The sequence below is a fragment of the Bos grunniens genome, chromosome 11 (assembly GCF_055505025.1).
Source record: "Bos grunniens cultivar Pamir isolate PY7600 chromosome 11, Bosgru_T2T1.0, whole genome shotgun sequence".
In the NCBI taxonomy this organism is placed as follows: domain Eukaryota; kingdom Metazoa; phylum Chordata; class Mammalia; order Artiodactyla; family Bovidae; genus Bos; species Bos grunniens.
This window is the reverse complement of record NC_141175.1, coordinates 78,687,257-78,708,153: the sequence shown is the minus strand read 5'-3', so window position 1 is coordinate 78,708,153 and position 20,897 is coordinate 78,687,257. Positions and strand designations below refer to the sequence as shown.

The window sequence follows — 20,897 nt, the reverse complement described above, 5'->3', positions numbered from 1 at the left end:
AATTCAGAAGTGTTAAATGCCCTTTGACACTGAAACTGTCCATTGCAAGAAAACCCACTTCTAGATCATTAACTTTTTCCTCAATAGTCTCTGGAACTTTCTATGCAACCAGTGGTTCAATTTAGCTTATACTGGAACCATATGAAGAACTAGTAAACTAGTTTCTAAGGCCTGAGAATTTGCATTTTGATAAAATGCTGATGCTGTTGGTTTTAGAACCTCACTTGGAGAACCACTGCTCCAGACATCCACTCTACTCTAAATGGATTAGACAGAAAACTACCATTTCCTGTTACCAAGGGCTTGTCCCCTCTCTAGAAAATAACTGCCTATTAACTTATTGTGTGTACATATAACCAGATATACACACACACAAATATATACACACACAGCTATGTGTGTGTATGTGTATTACATCACTCATTTCACCATGATCATTTATCACTGCTAAGCTGAACTTTCTTCAACTACTGTGTGCATAACACATATTCAAGAATCTGCCTTTCCCTAATTAAAAATTTTTCAGTTTAGAAAAGGTATTTAGTCAAATTTTACCTTTCAACTATAAACATTAGCTTATTATGTAATTAAATACAGCAAGCTGCTGCTGCTGCTGTTGCTGCTAAGTCACTTCAGTCGTGTCTGACTCTGTGCGACTCCATAGATGGCAGCCCACCAGGCTCCCCCAACCCTGGGATTCTCCAGCCAAGAACACTGGAGTGGGTTGCCATTTCCTTCTCCAATGCATGAAAGTGAAGAGTGAAAGTGAAGTCGCTCAGTCATGTCCGACTCTTAGCAACCCCATGGGCTGCAGTCTACCAGGCTCCTCCATCCATGGGATTTTCCAGGCAAGAGTACTGAAGCAGGGTGCCACTGCCTTCTCCAATACAGCAATCTACTGACTTTTAAGAAAACAAACTTTTTGAGCAGTTTAGAATCACATTTACTAGGAACTGATACGCTGTTTATTTTGCCAACAAAGGTCCATCTAGTCAAGGCTATGGTTTTTCCTGTGGTTATGTATGGATGTGAGAGTTGGACTGTGAAGAAGGCTGAGCACCGAAGAATTGATGCTTTTGAACTGTGGTGTCGGAGAAGACTCTTGAGAGTCCCTTGGACTGCAAGGAGATCCAGCCAGTCCATTCTGAAGGACATTAGCCCTGGGATTTCTTTGGAAGGAATGATGCTAAAGCTGAAACTCCAGTACTTTGGCCACCTCATGCGAAGAGTTGACTCATTGGAAAAGACTCTGATGCTGGGAGGGATTGGGGGCAGGAGGAGAAGGGGACGACAGAGGATGAGATGGCTGGATGGCATCACTGACTCGATGGACGTGAGTCTGAGTGAACTCTGGGAGTTGGTGATGGACAGGGAGGCCTGGTGTGCTGCGATTCATGGGGTTGCAACGAGTCAGACACGACTGAGTGACTGAACTGACCGAACTGATATGCTGTTTATAACTAATTTACATGTATCATTATAATCAGTTTCCTTAGAGGTTCTAAGGACTTATGATTACCAGTATCATACACTTACTGGTATATGACAATTTCTCATGTACGTCCCTCCTCAGGCAACTGGGTAACAGAAGGCTAGATAATAGGAGCATTTAGTGAATTAAGTTATTTCACTGTCTTTAAAAAAAATAAATAACACTGGCAAGGAAAGGCAATGATTTCAGTATCCTTCTGTGATCCATTAACGGAACACACCATTTTATTTCTCTAATCACCAACAGAATCAGCATTTGGTTTTACCAATGACTGTTTTAAAATATAATTGGCTTAAGGTACACATTTCAGACTTACTCTATTAGTGGTGCTCCATACAGAACAAAAATTACATGAAAGAAGAAACAAGACGTAAGAAAGTAGATACAGCATTTCAAAAATCTGGTTACCTAAAAAAAGAAATGAACAATTTAAAGAATCAAGAGTGCCTGAAGGACAGCAGATACTTTGAATTTTATCTACAAATACAACTTGGTCCCACACTGAGTGGTACAGGGGACTATTCTTTGGATTTGCTCCTGAAGTCAGATCACATATGCTTTGCACAACACTTTTAAAAAGCCTAAAAGATAAGAATCGACCTCCATATTCCACACACCTAACCAACAGCAGAGTCAGAAAACATTTTTGTTCCTCTGCTGCTGCTGCTGCTAAGTCACTTCAGTCATGTCCGACTCTGTGCGACCCCATAGACGGCAGCCCACTAGGCTACTCTGTCCCTGGGATTCTCCAGGCAAGAATACTGGAGTGGGTTGCCATTTCCTTCTCCAATGCATGAAAGTGAAAAGTGAAAGTGAAGTCGCTCAGTCGTGCCCGACTCTTAGCGACCCCATGGACTGCAGCCCACCAGGCTCCTCCGTCCATGGGATTTTCCAGGCAAGAGTACTGAATTATGCTGTTACGCAGTATTTACGAAATATTTACCAATAAGAGTGCTAGGATACACAAAAAACAAATAGTCCTTATTGTGTGATAATGTTACACGTGAAATATTTATAGAAAATAACAACTATAATAAATCTTTTTCATTTTAAAACAAAATTCCTAGAAAAACTGGACAAAAAATTACAATATTAAATAATTCCCCGAATCATATTTATGTTATTATAAAAAAGGCCTGCATGTTTGAAAATCAGTGTGTGGGACCTACTTGACTTCAAGAAGATCTAACGGTAAAACACACACTGAGCTTCTTATATCAAAGGGCAGTAAACATGTTTTAAATTACCTAATAGCATACATATAGTACTGAATAATGTTCAGTGAGGACTTTTCAAATAATAGTTGTGTTACACTGTAATAAATATTCCAGAAAATAGATTCCAATATCTGAAACTTCAACTACTATTTAGTCAAGGAAGGCCATGTTTGAAACAAGAGCTACCAAGGTGGTTTATTTTATAATGTCTAAAAAACCCATTGTGTCTTTCAGAAATGCAAAAGATGCATGAAAATAAACTGAAATGTCTTATAAAGATTAAAGGTGCAATTGCTACATGTTTTTATCTTCATCATGTTTTAGGATGACATAAAACATGACTATATAGGTTCACAATGCTATGATATCCAATGAACTCATGGCAAGAATCTATCAAACATAATGGACAATCTTTCAGCAAGCAATACACTACTGATTTGGGGGTGAAAATATCAGCTTCTTTATTCACTGTAAATAGCCTAATAAATGCTTGACTAATACTTTATCCTTCAAGTAAAAGAAAAATTACCTACATCTGAAAATCATTTATCAAGAAATAAAGCCTTACCTTGTATGATAATGAACTTCTTTTAGAAGACACATTTGGTTTCACTACTAAATACAATACTAAATTGACGGCAGTTACAGAAACAGAACAGATGCATAACCATGTCAAGTGTGTCTCCAATATTGAGAAGTTCTCCAAGAAGAATGATGGAATGAAGATGCTTAGGATAATTGAAAATATGCATAAAAGATGGGTATACAGTAGTTTCTTGATGTCAGTATCTTTCATGGTGTTTTCTTGAGTGGCTATCTAATGAAAAACAAATTAAGAAAAGAGCATAGACAATAATGACTTTTTGCATTGTCCTAAATGCTTAGACATCTAAAAATAAGCCATGAACCAAAGTCAGTTTTCTATGGGCAAAAATGTCTAAGTGCTAGAGCACAGGGAGATGCATATCTGGAAATATACATGTAGACTAATATGGTACAAACTGTTCTCACAGCCTAAAAAAGGACACATTAACTAATTTCTTAAATATTTGTGTTTAGTTTCTGCAACATGCTCATATGCTAGGACTGTTTAAGCAATCCATTGTACTTTTCCTTTTTTTCTTTGCCAAAATCAGAGGTGAAAACAAAGGACATAGGTTAATAACTTGCCCTTTTGGAATTATAGGCTATGCATTCTAGGAACCCCATAATACACTTTGGCTGGACTGTTGGCATTTTTTACCATTACAGACCTTTGTCTAACGTCACAGAAGTTCACATTTTCTAGCAAATGCCAAGTAACACCAGGTACACACTGGAATACTCAAATGGCAGCCAGTGTTATTAAGAGCTTTCAAAGAACATTATGCTAAACCAAGGAATCCCAGTGCTGCAAAAATACCAAAATGGCAATGTCCGTTACAGACGCCAGATTCCAACCAAAAGCAGGGTATGAATGAAAGGAAGAAAAATACCTACTTTCTTTCTATAAAACACATATTTGATGTATGTACATATTTACAGATTACCTAACAGAGAGCTTATACATGGTATGGACTGATGTTAAGTAAGGCGTTTATTAAAGTAACAGTCCACAGGTTACACTGTGGTGAACAGTCCAGAAAAACTTACATGAACATACATATAGATATGGACAACGTGCTCATTCACGCAGTCGTGTCCGATTCTTTGCGACCCTATAGACTGTAGCCTGCCAGGCCCGTCTGTCCAAGGAATTGTTCCGGCCAGAATCGAACTCAGGTCTCCTGAGTTTCCTGCTTTGCAGGCACTGTGGAAAAGGAAATGGCAACCCACTCCAGTATTCTTGCCCAGAAAATCCCATGGATAGAGCAACATGGCGGGCTATAGTCCACAGGGTCGCAGAGTCGAACAGGACTGAGTGAGCACTCTACCTACCGCTGAGCCACCAGGGAAGCCTACATATATATATGTACACACACACACACACACATATATATATGCATATGTATATATTTTATAGATACACACAGGACACCCACCAGGGCAAAAGGGCGAATCCACACCTTATCCCAACGTTCTCATTAATTCACATCTATACTTTTCAAAGGCAAATATTACTACTTTACTGATAAGGAAACAGGCTAAAACAGATTAAGAAATACTCCAAGGTCTCAAGCTCTCAAGTGCTAAAGCCATTTCAAAACCTAGCCTCGCTGATATATACGCACCAAGGGGGTCGAAAAGCGAATGAATGGCAAGAAAGGAAATGTTTCTCACAGGTGCTACGCTCAGCTGAGGGCCGGGGAGGGAGATCTAGAATATATTCTCAAAAAAAAAAAAAAAAGAATATATTCTCTCAATAGACAACCCTTCAGATATTTTTCTGGGCCACCCTCAGAATCCCGACTGACCAAGCAGATCTGGACCTAAAACAGTGAGCGGTACCCAAACTTAGATAGCTTGCGGAATGAGTGAATGAACAAAGAGTTGGTCCAGTGCTGCCCCTCTGAGAAACCAGCCCTGTGTTAGGTCCTGGCCAGCCGAGGACGACTCTGGTCAGGTGCCCTCTCAGGTGGCCAGGAACCCGGCATCCGCAGTCAGACCTGACCCAGGCCCTCAAGCCTTGCAGAGGTAGAGAAGGCCCTTCTGAGCGACTCCTACAGGAGCCTTGGCGGGACATGAACCTGCAGCTTCATCCCAAATTGTATTGCTCTGGACTCTGCCTAAGCCCGTCTCAGCCGACCGGAGTGTGGGCAGCGAGGGACGAGCTGAGAAGCATAATCAAAGAACACAGACGTGGAGACCAACAGAAACAGAGGTACAGACACAGAAAGACGTATCTGAAAGAGGCCAGTCCATCACGGCAACCCTTGGGTAACGCCGGAAGGGCGGCGCTCGAGGGGCAGGCAGGCGCCAACTGGCCGGGGACAGAGATTTCCGGCCAGTTGGGCAGTTGGCGAAAGTGGCTTGCAGCCTCGGGAAGCTCACATGCGAGGGCGTTCGGCTGGGCTTACCTATCTCTCTCGCCCGCCGAACGGAAGCGAGGGTTACTACCGCCCACCATCAGGTGCCACTCACTGCCCTGAGCCTCGCGCAGGCGCAGCCTGTGGGGCGGAGACCCAAGGCCTCACAGCCAATCGCAGAAGTGGAGGGGCGGACCAAGAAGCCAGCCCCGCCTTCTCGCTCGCGTTTATTGCTCCCGCTGCTTTCCAGGTGCAGGATAGGCGGGGCGAAGGGCCGTAGGGCCGGAAGTGGGTTTTAGTAACCCGGAAGCTGAGTTCTTTCTTGGCTGTAGTGTTGATATCTTCCAGCTGCTGCTTGTTCTGCGGCTGAGGGTATCATCGCGAAAGGATGGTGTGCGAAAAATGTGAGTTAAGGAGACTTTTCTCTGGGAGAAAGAGGCTGGGAGACCCTAATTCGAACTCCCCGGAAACTCTGCCCTTTGTTTTTCCTTCGGCCACAGGCCTCTGATTCTAGTCTCTGTCCTTCTGTCTTGCTATTTGACCATTCCGGCCCCTCCCCAATGACCGTATAGTCCTGTATCTGTTGGATTCGGGGTGGTCTCAGTTTTGCCCCCGTTTTGTCTATGTCGGTTGCTTCCCCTTGACCCCGGCTATCATCCTGTACTGCTTCTTGACAGGCTCCCTCGCTTCACAGACCCTCAGGGTTGGAATGGATCTTAAAAATCACTTCCACAACATCTGGAGTTGCTGGATTTAGCAAATAAAAGTACCGGACGCCCAGATAAATTTGAATTTCAGGTAAACAACGAATAACTTTTAGTGTGAATATGTCCTATGCAGTATTTGAGACTTGGCCCTGTTTGCTGCTCCTTACTACTCTTAAGTGCTTTGTCCCAAAGCACGCACTTTTACGACATTCTTTACTGAAAAAGTATTCTTTGTTTATCTGAAATTTAAATCTCACTGGGTGTCCTGTGCTTTATCTAACAAGCCTAAATGAGGATCCCACCCAATGATTAAGTGCTCTTTGCATGAATGCCTAGAGTACTGAGGCACGGGCCTAGGAGAATCTTACCATCTTCAAAGAAGTCCCTGTAGTTTTCACTGGCTTTTAGAGAAGTCCTTCCTCCTTATGGACTTCCCTGATGGCTCAGAATCTATAGAATCTGCCTGCAGTGCAGGTAGACCCGGGTTCCGTCCCGCGGTCCGGAAGATCACCTGGAGAAAGAATGGCAACCCACTCCGGTATTCTTCCCTGGAGAATTCAATGGACAGAGCAGCCTGGCAGGTTACAGTCCATGAGGTCGCAAAGAGTCAGACAGGACTGAGCGACTAACACTTTCCTCCTTATAGTTGCCATTCGGTGACTCTAACGCTAACCCTTGACAGTTCTAGAAAATATGATTTTTTGACGTCACAAACTGGTTATAGCTTTGAAAAGAGCTGTCATATCCTCAAATACCTTTTTCGTACCGTTAGGTATGTCTGACTCTTCTGTAAAAAAGATTCAAGTCCTCATATCGTGATAATTAACATGATCCGTTTTGTTTATATCCCCATAGTATATAAAACTTTGAACACAAACGCCTGTGAGTTTGAATCAGAGTTTTTATATTAGGTGAAAGAATGACCATGGATGGTTTCTTTGTTAAATTCTCAGAGTACAGAAAATAATTTGGTGTTTTTATATTTGGTGCCTGGCATTCGGGAGGACCCTCCACAATACAGCCTCAGCTTACATTTTAAACTTCATTTTCACTAACCCTTATTTTCTGCAGTTCAGCCAAACCAAACTGTTTCGTATGCCTGACCTGAGTTTTTCATGCTTTTCCCCCGGATGTGGTGTTTATCAGGTTACCTTCATCCTCTTTTCTCCTCTTACCAGTCCTATTGCCACTAACCCTCTCTATTGCCTTCCCCACAAAGGTTTCCTGGATTTCCCTGATCAAGGTTATTTTTTCTTCCATGGGATTTCTCCTAATACTACAATTCTGAATTGTTATACTGCTTATTTTCCAGCTTATATTTTAGTTGAATAGTTCTTAACTTTTGGGGGTGGTTCTCTGAGCCCTTTGAGAATGTGATGAAAGCTATGGACTTAGTATAGTCTGCTTAAAAATGAATATACAAAAAGTTTGTGTATGGTTTTGTCTTATTCATATATCGTCTGTGGCCTACCTGTGGGACTCAGACTAAGGACTACTGTTAGGGAAATGAGTGTGCTATAAACTCCTTGAAATCTAGACCTTTATCTAATTCATTTTACTTTTCTCTGTACTTTGTACAATGGCTTATACATCAGAGATGCTTAGTAAATATTTACGGAATGAATAGATTTATCAGATTTGTTTATACACGTACAGAGGAAGCCTATTATAAGCCATCCTGTTATCCACAAATTTGACTTGAGAGTCAGTTATCCATTGCCCACAGTTAATATCTTAAGTCTCAGTTTAGTGGCCCTGACCCCAACATGAACAAGCTTGTACATATTATGACTGGTGATACCATTGTGAACTTTAGGCACAATGTAGTGTATTTATTAGATAGTAAACACTAATCCCCCTTGTTTTTACTATCTTTTTATAACAGGTGAAAAGAAACTTGGTACTGTTATTACTCCAGATACATGGAAAGATGGTGCAAGGAATACCACAGGTATTTTTCCTTTTAGAACATAGATATTGAATCAGATACTTCCTGTGAATAATGTTTTCATTTTCACATTATTTGTAAAATGAAATATTGTTATATGTACAACATACTTTATTTATTAAACATTAAAGAATACTAGATCTCCCAACAGTTTAATATATTCTTCTATTTCATTCTTTCAGTGATGTGTCAGGGTTCCTGATTTGGTAGAAAGGAAATAGCAAAATAATTAAATGAATTTTAAGCAACAAGTGCATCATCAGATCAGATCAGATCAGTTGCTCAGTCGTGTCCGACTCTTTGCAACCCCACGAATCACAGCATGCCAGGCCTCCCTGTCCATCACCAACTCCCGGAGTTCACTCAGACTCATGTCCATCAAGTCAGTAATGCCATCCAGCCATCTCATCCTCTGTCATCCCCTTCTCCTCCTGTCCCCAATCCCTCCCAGCATCAGTCTTTTCCAATGAGTCAACTCTTCGCATGAGGTGGCCAAAGTACTGGAGTTTCAGCTTTAGCATCATTCCTTGCAAAGAAATCCCAGGGCTGATCTCCTTTAGAATGGACTGGTTGGATCTCCTTGCAGTCCAAGGGACTCTCGAGAGTCTTCTCCAACACCACAGTTCAAAAGCATCAATTCTTCACCGCTCAGCCTTCTTCACAGTCCAACTCTCATTTGATTAAGCTTACATAGGGTTAGTATTGAAAGCCTCACCTGATTTTTATATTCTTGAACAAATTATTTAAATGTTTTCACCATCATAATCATTAAATACACTGAGGATTTTTTCAGAGGGAACAAAAAGAAATATTTTCACTATTCAATGTCACTGGCAGTAAAGTAGTGGCGTCTGGATTTTACATTAGATAGAGTAAATATAGACCCATTTCCAAAGTCCTACATTGAGTCTGAGGAATAAGATGATTGCTTTTTTCCCACTACCACACCCTGCCCCCCATCCCCAACCATGCTGTGAAGCTTGCAGGATCATAGTTCCCTGATTAGGGATCGAATCCACCCCCTTGACAGTGAAAGGACAAAGTCTTAGCCATGGACTGCCAGGGAATTCCTATAATGATTGCCTTTTATTCAAATTTTATTCTCCTAGTAAAAAATTGTTTTATTTTTAAGTAGTGTCTTTAAAACCTGGCTTTTAAATGAAGATTTTTGAAAATGTTGATATAGGCTAGTCTACCCGGAATGTTAGGTCCGTGAATCAAGACAAACTGAAAGTGGTCAAACAGGAGATGGCAAGAGTGAACATCAACATTTTATGAATCAGTGAACTAAAATGGACTGGAATGGGTGAATTTAACTCAGATGACCATGATATCTACTACTGTGGGCAAGAATCCCTTACAAAAAATGGAGTAGCCATCATAGTCAACAAAAGAGTCCAAAATGCAGTACTTGGAAGCAATCTCAAAAACAACAGAATGATCTCTGTTCGTTTCCAAGGCAAACCGTTCAGTATCACAGTAATCCAGGTCTGTGCCCCAACCAGTAATGCTGAACAAGCTATAGGTTCTATGAAGACCTACAAGACCTTCTAGAACTAACACTCAAAAAAGATGTCCTTTTCATTATAGGGGACTGGAATGCAAAAGTAGGAAGTTAAGAAACACCTGGAGTAACAGGCAAATTTGGCTTTGAGGTACAAAACAAAGCAGGTCAAAGGTTAACAGTTTTGCCAAGAGAACTCACTGGTCATAGCAAACACCCTCTTCCAACAATATAAGAGAAGACTAAACATGGACATCACCAGATGGTCAATAGCGAAATCAGATTGACTATATTCTTAGCAGCGAAAGATGGAGAAACTCTATAAATAAGACCAGGAGCTGACTGTGGCTCAGATCATGAACTCCTTATTGCCAAATTCAGACTTAAATTGAAGAAAATAGGGAAGACTACTAGACCATTCAGGTATGACCTAACTCAAAACCCTTACGATTATACAGTGGAAGTGACAAATAGATTCAAGGGATTAGATCTGATAGAGTGCCTGAAGAACTATGGGCGGAGGTTCATGACATTGTACAGGAGGTAGTGATCAAGACCATCCCCAAGAAAAAGAAAGGCAAAATGGCTGTCTGAGGAGGCCTTACAAATAGCTGAGAAAAGAAGAGAAGCTAAAGCAAAGGAGAAAAGGAAAGATATACCCATTTGAATGCACAGTTCCAAAGAATAGCAAGGAGAGATAAGAAAGCCTTCCTCAGTGATCAATGCAAAGAATAGAGGAAAACAATAGAATGGGAAAGACTAGAGATCTCTTCAAGAATATTAGAGATACCAGTGGAACATTTCAAGCAAAGATGGGCACAATAAAGGACAGAAATGGTACGGATCTAACAGAAGCAGAAGATATTAAGAAGAGGTGGCATAAATACACAAAACTATACAAAAAAGATATTCATGACCCAGATAACCACGATGGTGTGATCACTCGCCTAGAGCCAGACATCCTGGAATGCAAAGTCATGTGGGCCTTAGAAAGCATTACTATGAACAAAGCTAGTGGAGGTGATGGAATTCCAGTTGAGCTATTTCAAATCCTAAAAGATGATGCCGTGAAAGTGCTACACTCAATATGCCAGCAAATTTGGAAAACTCAGCAGTGGCCACAGGACTGGAAAAGATCAGTTTTCATTTCAATGCCAAAGAATGTTCACACTATTGCACAATTACACTCATCTCACATGCTAGCAAAGTAATGCCCCAGATCCTCCAAGCCAGACTTCAACAGTACGTGAACCATGAACTTCCAGATGTTCGAGCTGGTTTTAGAAAAGGCAGATGAACCAGAGATCAGATTACCAACATCTGTTGGATCATTGAAAAGGCAAGAGAGTTCCAGAAAAACATCTACTTCTGCTTTATTGACTACACCAAAACCTTTGACTGTGTGGATCACAACAAACTGGAAAGTTCTTCTAGACATGGGAATACCAGACCACCTGACCTGCCTCTTGAGAAATCTGTATACAGATCAAGAAGCAACAGATAGAACTGGACATGGAACAACAGACTGGTTCCAAATCAAGAAAGGAGTACGTCAAGGCTGTATATTGTCACCCTGTTTTTTAACTCATATACAGACTATATCATGAGAAACACTGGGCTGGATGAAGCACAAGGTGGAATCAAGATTGCCGGGAGAAATATCAATTACCTAAGATATGCAGATGACACCACCCTTACGGCGAAAACTGAAGAGCTAGAGAGTCTCTTGATGAAAGTGAAAGAGGAGAGTGAAAAAGTTGGTTTAAAACTCAACATTCAGAAAACTAAGATCATGGTATCTGGTCCCATCACTTCATGGGAAGTAGATGGGAAAACAATGGAAACAGTGAGAGACTTTATTTTGGGGGGCTCCAAAATCACTGCAGATGGTGAGTGCAGCCATAAAATTAAAAGACGCTTACTCCTTGGAAGAAAAGTTATGACCAACCTAGACAGCCTGTTAAAAAGCAGAGATGTTACTTTGCCAACAAAGGTCCGTCTAGTCAAGGCTATGGTTTTTCCAGGGGTCATGTATGGATGTGAGAGTTGGACTATAAAGAAAGCTGAGCACCGAAGAATAGTTGCTTTTGAACTGTGGTGTTGGAGAAGACTCTTGAGAGTCCCTTGGACTGCAAGGAGATCCAACCAGTCCGTCCTAAAGGAGATCAGTCCTGAATATTCATTGGAAGGACTGATGCTGAAGCTGAAACTCCATTACTTTGGCCACCTGATTGCAAAGAACAGAGTCATTTGCAAAGACCCTACTACTGGGAAAGATTGAAGGCAGGAGGAGAAGGGGACCACAGAGGATGAAGTGGTTGGATGGCATCACAAACTTGATGGACATGAGTTTGAGTAGGCTCTGGGAGTTGGTGATGGACAAGGAAGCCTAGCATGCTGCAGTCCATGGGGTCCCAATTAGTCGGACACAACTGAGCAGCTGAACTGAACTGATTGGTTAGAAGTCAAAAAATGAACATTCTAATTGTTATATGTTGCATGGCTATGTTATTATGTGAAATGTGTAGAAATAACCCACTAAAGTGTATGTATATTTCAATACAGAAAGTGGTGGAAGAAAGCTGAACGAAAATAAGGCTTTGACCTCAAAAAAAGCAAGGTAGGTAAAAGAGCATCTGTACAGCAGTGATAAATTTCCACTCTTTTTACTATTAAGTATATTGGAATGAATTTGTTTTGCCTCATTCTGTTGTAATAAAGCATAGACTTAGGTACTTCCCAGGGTGTATAACCAAGCTATCTGTTACATCCTATTGGTTTCACCCTGTTCTTTTCACTGTATCAATATATGAAGATATTATGTATTATTTTTATAATTTGACCAGAAAATAGTACTTATTTTTAGTAGTTCTTAGCTTTTCTCTGAATCACAGGCAGCAGACAAATGTGGACAGATCATGAGCTCTAAAGTCAGACATAAATTTGAATCTAGACGTTGTACTGTCTAGTTCTAGAACCTTAAGCAAGTCAAAACAGTTCCTTAACTTTCCTGAACATTGCTTTTTTACCGAGGAATGGGGATAAAAATGTGTCCCACCATAAAAACAATTTTTGACACTATGCTCTACTATATTCAGTTTTAAAAGCCCCATAAATTCTTCCAGCTGCCATCCATTTTCTTGCTTCCTTTTATAGCAGAACTTTTCAAAAGCCATATCTAGAGTACTTTCTCAGTGTCCTTAAGTTCTATTCACTCCTTCAGCCACTGTAGTCAGGCCTCCGCCTCTACCACACTCCTAAACCTACTCTTGTCAAGATCACACATGAACTTTGAAACTGTTGGCTACTTCTCAGTTCTTACCTTTCTTAACCTTGAACAGCGTGCTGTCTCTCTCTCTCTCTTTTTTTTGCAGCTATTTATTCTCTTGGCTTTGAGATACCACATTCTCCTTTCCTCTTAACTCACTAACTGTTCCTTCTCAATCCAGTACTTGTAGACTCAATCCTAGATATTTTTTCCCCATTTATAAATTTGCTATCTCTCCTCAAGTGACTTTAGTCCAGCACCTTTAAATTCAAACTGTATGTTAATGACTTCCATGTGTATATCTCATCATGACTTTTCTGAACTCCAGACATATATCCAGTTGCCTCCTTGACTTTTCTAATTTGATGTTTGACAGTTATCCTCTTTTTCCTTCAGTCTAATCATAGTCTTCTCATCATGGCTCTGGGGTTCAATCTACTTGTACAAACCAAAATTCCTCACTGATTTCTTCATTTCATTTACTTCCCATATCCATTAGTGAGTTCTATGGCTCTACTACCAAAAAGCAACCTGAATCCACCCTCTTCTGCTCATCTCACTGCTAGTACCCTCTTCTAAACCATCATTATTTCTTATTGAATACTGTAATAACTTCTGTCTCCCTGTTTCCTCTCTGATTCCCTATACTTCATTCTCAAAATAGTCAGCGTGGTTCCTTAAAGGATATGTAACTCCTTTGCTTGGGTTTCTTTTTACATTGAATAAAATCTAGGCCCTGTGCCATGTTCTCATGGATCCTTTATGGTCTGGCCCCTCCTACCTCTGTGACTTCCCATTGAGCCAACTCTTGAATCAGATTTGCCAAGCACACTCTCATTGGAAGAGGTTTTGCTTACTGTGCCCTCTTCCTAGAACTCATCCCTAAGAGCTCACGTAGCTGGCTCCTTCTGGTTACTTGAGTCACAGCTGAAATGTCATTTTTTCAGAGACAGTCCCTAAGCAGCATCTAAACAAATGTCTTCCTTCCTTCTTCCTTCCCCTCCTGTCCACCACAGTATCCTCTTTGAATTTTCTCTACAACAGGTATTACTGTCTTAAAAGTGTGGTTGTCTCCTTACTTACTGTCTATCTCCTCTCACAAATGTCAACTGGATGAGGACAGAAGCTTTGTCAAGTTCATCTTTGGCTTTTAATGATAAAGCTGCTAATACATAAAGTGCCTTACACATAAAGGTGTTTATTAAATAATGAGTATAAAATAGCATAATAGACTTAAACTTCAGTGCATTGTCTCATTGTGTATTGTTGACTGACCTATTGATGTCTTCTAAGATCATTCAGTTATTATTGACCAAGTTGTTCCTTTTACAGAGCGTACAGTTTTAGGTCCTAGTTCCTTTATGCTCCCAAACTTACTTCGGTAACATTAATAAGTAGCTATTACTTTGGGGTATTTTAAATGTCTCACTTTGGGAAGTGTACATAAGATTTCTGAGATATTAAAATGTACATTTTAGAAAAATATATAGTTCTAAGAAAAAGTAATCTCTAGATTTGTAAGTTCAAACAAATTGAGCTTGTTATTCAAAGGAAGAATCAGGTTCACTCTTAACTTCCCTTGTGGGAAGTAAAGTGACATTCTTTTGGATTTAGAAAAATTAACCTTTGAAAATGAGCTATCGTATTGTACCCAAGAGAAGAAACCAGGTCTCAACAGTGTTAGTGTTCAGTATGTGAGTTCAGTTACAAAAAGTTACTGCCAATTTGATGGGAAGTATTTCCTCTGAAATTATTTTGCACTCCAGTTACAGTAAGGTGACATTTTCATTTAATAGAAACTTTTTATCCAAAGAAGTTTACATCAGTTAATTGAAATTATCAGCTAAACTAGGTAGTCATGAAGAGATACACATACCTTATTTTAAGTCAAACCATATAACTGTACATATATTTCATCAGTCATTTTACATTGAGACAAGACTTTTTGAATATGAGTCTGCTTTATCATTTGCCTTATATAAATCATAACCAGAATATATATTTTCAATATCTTTAAAGTAGCTCAAGAACTGATAACTTTTCAAGTGCCAAGTCCTTCCATTTAGAATTTTTTCTCAATTTTTAAGTTTTCTTACCCATGACTAATGCTGTAGCAGTTTTAATGATTCACTCTTTTCTGGTCATCCTCAAGTATTTACTTAGTTTTTAATAGAATCAGTTACTTTTTTTGTACTCTTCATTTCATGAGTTTCCATAATATTTAATTGTACCACATGAATAGATTGACAAATACAACTATTATAAACAGGTTTGGAATTAAGTACAGATGACTCTTTATAAGCATACAGCTTACATGGAAGGGGCAGAAGTGTGCAGGTATGTTAAGAGAGTAGCCAGTTAGAAGAGTGCTCTGCCTATCAATTGTAGAGTTGGAGGGACCGGAGGGCATAGTTTAATCACATTTGTTGCCAAGTGAGGTTATTTAAGAGTATTTCTATTGTATTGTATATTTTTCTTTCTTTAAAAAAAATCTCTAGGTTTGATCCGTATGGAAAGAATAAGTTCTCCACTTGCAGAATTTGTAAAAGTTCTGTACACCAGCCGGGTTCTCATTATTGCCAGGGCTGTGCCTACAAAAAGGGTGAGTTTCTCTTAATACCACTTTTATATTCATATCAAATGTACCTCTTTTGATACTGATTTGGATAACACAGTATAAGAGTAGCCCTTCATAAACCTTATTTGTCAGATAAATGCTCTTTCTTCTAAGGCAAAGAATATAGAACGTGTCATAGTTAAAAGTATATTCGTTTTCTCTTTTCTGATGCTGTTTAACTTTTTTTTTTTTTTACCTTCAGCAGTGACTTAAATAAACCAAATCCTTGATATTAGTTAAATATTTGATTGGTATAATTAGTTGTTGTTAACACTTGATTGCTTACGTGAGTTTTCTGTTTGTTTGTTTTAGGCATCTGCGCTATGTGTGGGAAAAAGGTTTTGGATACCAAAAACTACAAGCAAACGTCTGTTTAGATGTATTGAAATTTCTGGTTTTCTGTATGATTTTACTTTTTGCTTTGAATTTTCAAGGCATAACTTAGATGTTCAAGTTACAAGATAACATGTCTTAAGTAAACCAGGGAAGCAGACTGGTATTCTTTCTTTTGCTGTCAAGAAGTTCAGCAGCAATGTAACTAGTTTTCTGCCTCAAGCTTTTCTTTACAAACATCTTATTTAACTGGAGTAAGTAACAAATCTAACAAAAATATTTTCCTGGTTCTGTATGCACTTTTTAATTTATCATTACTCATATAATTTTTATTCTTTTTCCCTCTACATTATAGATAGCGCAAAAGTAAGAAGGAAGTTATTGATATATGGCTTTGAATTTGGCATTCAGACTTGTAATCCTTCCCTCATTCCCTGTTGGTTGTGTAGTTTTAGGATCAGCAGTTCCTTAATTAATGGCAGCATCATAGGGCATTTAAATATCTGAGCCCATTATTGTTAAATAGTTCCTTAAATAAATTAGCCCAAACCCAAATTAAACAAAAGTTGTTTTTATGTTATTTTTTATTCATTTGTGAAGCCAAAGTGCCAATACCTTTGATATGAGAACAGGAACTCAGGGGACAACCCACATATGTCCAAAAAAATACACTGGATTTCAGAAAAACACATATCACCCTGAATTCAGGCCATCATGAAAGCCAGAAGAACACTGTACACCCATAATGATGTATAGTGAATGAATCACCATTCTTCGGAAAAGTGCTTTGAAGCAGACACCAAGCATTTTTTTAACCTCCTCTTCTTTTCCCTCCCCCACCAAAAATAAATAGACAAAGCAAACATTTTGACTCTTTTTTTAATATATATATAATGTAGACTGCTAAAAGACTGCTTTGAGGTTTTTTTTTAACTGTAGTGTAGCTGATTTACAATGTTGTGTTAATTTCTGCTGTGTACAACAGAATGATTCAGGTATACGTCTATATGCATTGCTTTTTAAATTCTTTGCCATTATGCTATATCACAAGATACTGAATACCTTCCCTGTGCTATGCAGTGAGACCCTGTTGCTCATCCCTTCTGTGCATCTGCTAACCCCGAACTCCCAGTCCATCTCCCCACCCCACAGCCCCCTTGGCAGTCACAAGGTTGTTCTCTGTCTGTGAGTCTCCTTCTGTTTCTTAGGTTTGTTTGTGTCATATTTTAGATTCTGCCTTTAAGTGAAATCATATGGTATCCGTCTTTCTGACCTCAGTTAGTACAGTCATTTCTAAGGCCGTCATGTTAATTGGACATTATTTCATTCTTTTAATGGCTGAGTAATAAATTCCATTGTATGTGTCAGTCTTTTGAATTGTAGTTTTGTCTGAATATATGCCCAGGAGTTGGATTGCTGGATCATATGTTAGTTCAATTTTTAGTTTTTTGAGGAACCTTCATAGTGTTTTCTATAGTGACTGTACCAACTTATATTCCTACAAACACTGTAGGCGGATTCCCTTTTCTCCATACCCTCTCCAGCGTTTGTTATTGGTAGATTTTTTTAATGATAGCCTTTCTGACTGGTGTGAGGTGGTACTTCATTGTAGTTTTGATTTTCTTTTCTCCAATAATTAGTGACGTTGAGCATCTTCTCATGTGTCTGTTGGCCATCTATATGTCTTCTTTGGAGAAGTGTCTAGGTCTTCTGCCCATTTTTTGATTGGGTTGTTTGGGTTTTGTGTTGAATTATATGAACTGTTTGTGTCTTTGGGAAATTAAGCACTTGTCAGTCACATCATTTGTAAATATTTTCTCCCAGTCTGTAGGTTCTTTTCATTTTGTATATGATTTCCTTTGTTATACAAAAGCTTGTAAGTTTGATTAGGTCCCATTGGTTTAATTTTGCTTTTGTTTCTATTGCTTTGGTAGTCTGACCTCAGAAACATTGGTACGATTTATTTCAGAGAATGTTTTGCCTGCCTTCTCTTTTAGGAGTTTTATGGTATCAGTATCACGTCTTATACTTAAGTGTTTAAGTCATTTTGAGCTTATTTTTGTGTATGGTGAGAGGGTGTGTTCTATGTGTTCTAACTTCATTGATTCACATGCAGCTGTCCAACTTTCCCTTAACACTACTTGCTGAAGAGATTGTCTTTTTTCCATTGTATATTTTTGCCTCCTTTGTTGAAGATTAATCGGCCATAGGTGTGTGGGTTTATTTCTGGGCTGTCTGTTCACTTTCAGGTTTCAAACAAAGCCTTTTCTTTCGCTGCCTTCAGAGGTACAGGACTTCTGCTTTTGAAACAAGCTTACTGTGGGAGGCCAAGAAAAGTATTCCCCATTGCCAAGTGCAGTATAAATACGTATCACTATAAAATGGTAGACTAGATACAGTGATGATACACATGGTATAGATACCACATTTTTATTTGTTTTAAAATTACTGTGGAAAGTATTTAAAGTTTTAACTGTTTAATTTTATCTATAAGGTTTCTTCCCCCCTAGGATACGTTCTTATCCTTACCCAGAAATATCACAGCGATAATTGCAAAATATAATAACAATAGCTCTGAGGGCAAGAAGTATCTTCTCACGCTTTAGCTTGGGATTTTAAACTAAAATCAGCACAAGGGAAACATAATAGGACCTGGGTAAGAGGGTGACCCAGATCCATTAAAAGCTATATTGGTCAGCTTTGGGAAGGTACATTTTTCAGGTATCACCTGGGATGTGGATTTCCACAACTCATATTTCCTATTCGTGCCTGACTAGCCTTCTATGTAAATGATCCAATGGCCAGACTCAGGTTGTTCTGTGAAGATATTTGTCAGTGTTATACCTCAGAGTAGTGTAAGTGTTATAGACCTTCATATTGTTGAAATAACAATGTGACTGCCATAAATTGAATAGAAGTTATTAAAAGAGGAAGAAAGTCCCAAAATAAAACATAAACGTAAAATATTTTTAAAGAAATTAAAAAATAGAAAATATAACATTAAGATGACAGGATTAAGATCATATCTAGCCTCTATCAAGTTAAATAACATTTTTTTAATCTCAGATTGTATTTAATGTATGTATGTCAGAAACAAATACCAACAGAACACTTCTTAAGTACTTTCACTCATTAAAATATGCAGTCATCAAAATAATACAAGATTTATGTATTTGTGCAGAAGTTTATGTATACAAATAGAAAACATCTGAAGGCCACTGATGGTTTTTCTCTGTGGAGTAGAACTAAGGGTTCAGAAGAGAGACTTAACCCCTTTACAGCCTCATGCCAACTACCTAGTACTTTTTAGCTTCTAATTCCTTTACCTGGGGGAGCAGGAGAGTAATAATAATTTTCATATCCTAGAAATATGTATTTACATGCATAGATACGTATTTATTTCTTGAGAATTTCAAGCAGAAGAAATATATACATTGTTCTGCACTTCAGATTGTTAATGTTTCTCCTATTTCCTTTACCATTTTCTGTCTCCTTGCACATTTTTTTGACCACGTGATGAATACATTGCAGACATCATACCCTTTAATACTACATATGCACTTTCACTTTTCACATTCATGCATCGGAGAAGGAAACGGCAACCCACTCCAGTGCTCTTGCCTGGAGAATCCCAGGGACGGGGGAGCCTGGTGGGCTGCCGTCTATAGGGTCGCACAGAGTCGGACATGACTGAAGTGACTTAGCAGCAGCAGTACTTCATATGAACAAGCATGTAAAGTATGGTTATCAAATTCAGGAATTTAACATTAATATTTTCATCTAATCTTGTTCCAGTTCCGTTTTGTTGTCCCATTGGTAAATTTTTTTACTGCTACAGGATCTAACCCAGGATCATATGTTAGATTATCATGACTCTAATCTGGACCAGTTCTTCAGCCTTTCTTTGTCTTTTATAGTATTTGTTTGGAGAATACAGGACAGTTAAAGTATAGGTTATCCTTCAGTTTGGGTTTTTCTGATTCTTCCTTATGGTTAGATTTGGATTATGCAGTATGGGCTGAAATCCTGTGACTGATGTGTCCTCTCAGTGTCATGTCTAGGCTCTCAGAATGTCCCCTCGCCTCTTATTGGTGATGTTAATTTTATCACTTGAGTAAGATGTTGTCCAGTTTCTCCACTGTATCGTTAAGTTCCTGTTTTAACTTTTGCAATTAGTAGATAATTTGTGAGGAGAAACTTTGAGACCAGGTTGATTGATGTTCTATTCCTTGTCAAACCTTCCCCTCCTAGATTTAGCATCTTTTGATGATTTTTGTCTGAATAAATTTTTACTGTGATGTTTACCAAATTGTGATTTTTCTACCTGCATTATTCTTTCTATATTAATTAGTTGTCATACTACTCTAAAGAAAAGGTTTCCCTTTGTCTATTTATCATAAGTGTAGAATAAATGCTTTTTTTCTGATCACTTGAATATTACTTACAGGTGATTCCTCTTTACCCCAAATAACTTAAATGTGTATTCTCTAAGAATAAGGATATTTTCTTATATAACCACAGCATAATTATCAAAATCAGAAAATTCGCATTAATACAGCGTATCTAATATTTTCCACATTTCACTGGTTGTTCCAGTAATGGCCAGGGAGAATTGGTCCAGGATTCAATCCAGAATAACACATTCCATTTAATTGTCAAGTCTCTAGTCTCCTTCAGTCTGGAGCACTTCTTCAGTCTGTCTCTCAGAAATGTCAAGGGCGTGAAAAACATAGACTACTTACGTATATGAAGTGTCCCTTAATTTGAGATTTTTCCGATGTTTGTTTGTGATTAAATTGAGCTTATGTCTTTTTGGCAAGAATATCATAGAAGTGGCACTGTGTCCTTTTGAGTGCACCGAATCAT

The 20,897-nt window shown here is 38.8% G+C and overlaps 2 protein-coding genes across 5 annotated transcripts in view; one reads left to right on the top strand and one right to left on the bottom strand.

Moving 5' to 3' along the window:
* PIGF (phosphatidylinositol glycan anchor biosynthesis class F) overlaps positions 1-5,775 on the bottom strand; it is a 31,751-nt gene extending 25,976 nt beyond the window's left edge. Inside the window, exons 1-3 of one of the 4 annotated variants that reach the window (XM_086327117.1) lie at positions 4,731-5,775; positions 3,278-3,526; positions 1,809-1,900 (exon numbers count right to left, since the gene is read on the bottom strand). In XM_086327117.1, coding sequence (XP_086183243.1) covers positions 1,809-1,900; positions 3,278-3,505 — 320 coding nt within the window. In that variant the 5' untranslated portion in view covers positions 3,506-3,526; positions 4,731-5,775. The remainder of the gene's footprint in view (positions 1-1,808; positions 1,901-3,277; positions 3,527-4,730) is intronic. The other 3 variants (XM_086327115.1, XM_086327118.1, XM_086327116.1) reach the window with 3 other exon arrangements.
* A 184-nt stretch (positions 5,776-5,959) lies between these two features.
* On the top strand, positions 5,960-16,894 carry CRIPT (CXXC repeat containing interactor of PDZ3 domain). The gene is made up of 5 exons (XM_086327126.1): positions 5,960-6,058; positions 8,247-8,312; positions 12,379-12,433; positions 15,580-15,683; positions 16,011-16,894. Exons 1-5 carry the CDS (start codon positions 6,043-6,045, stop codon positions 16,073-16,075), a joined length of 306 nt encoding a protein of 101 aa, XP_086183252.1. The 5' UTR covers positions 5,960-6,042; the 3' UTR covers positions 16,076-16,894.
* The last annotated feature ends 4,003 nt before the right edge of the window (positions 16,895-20,897 follow it).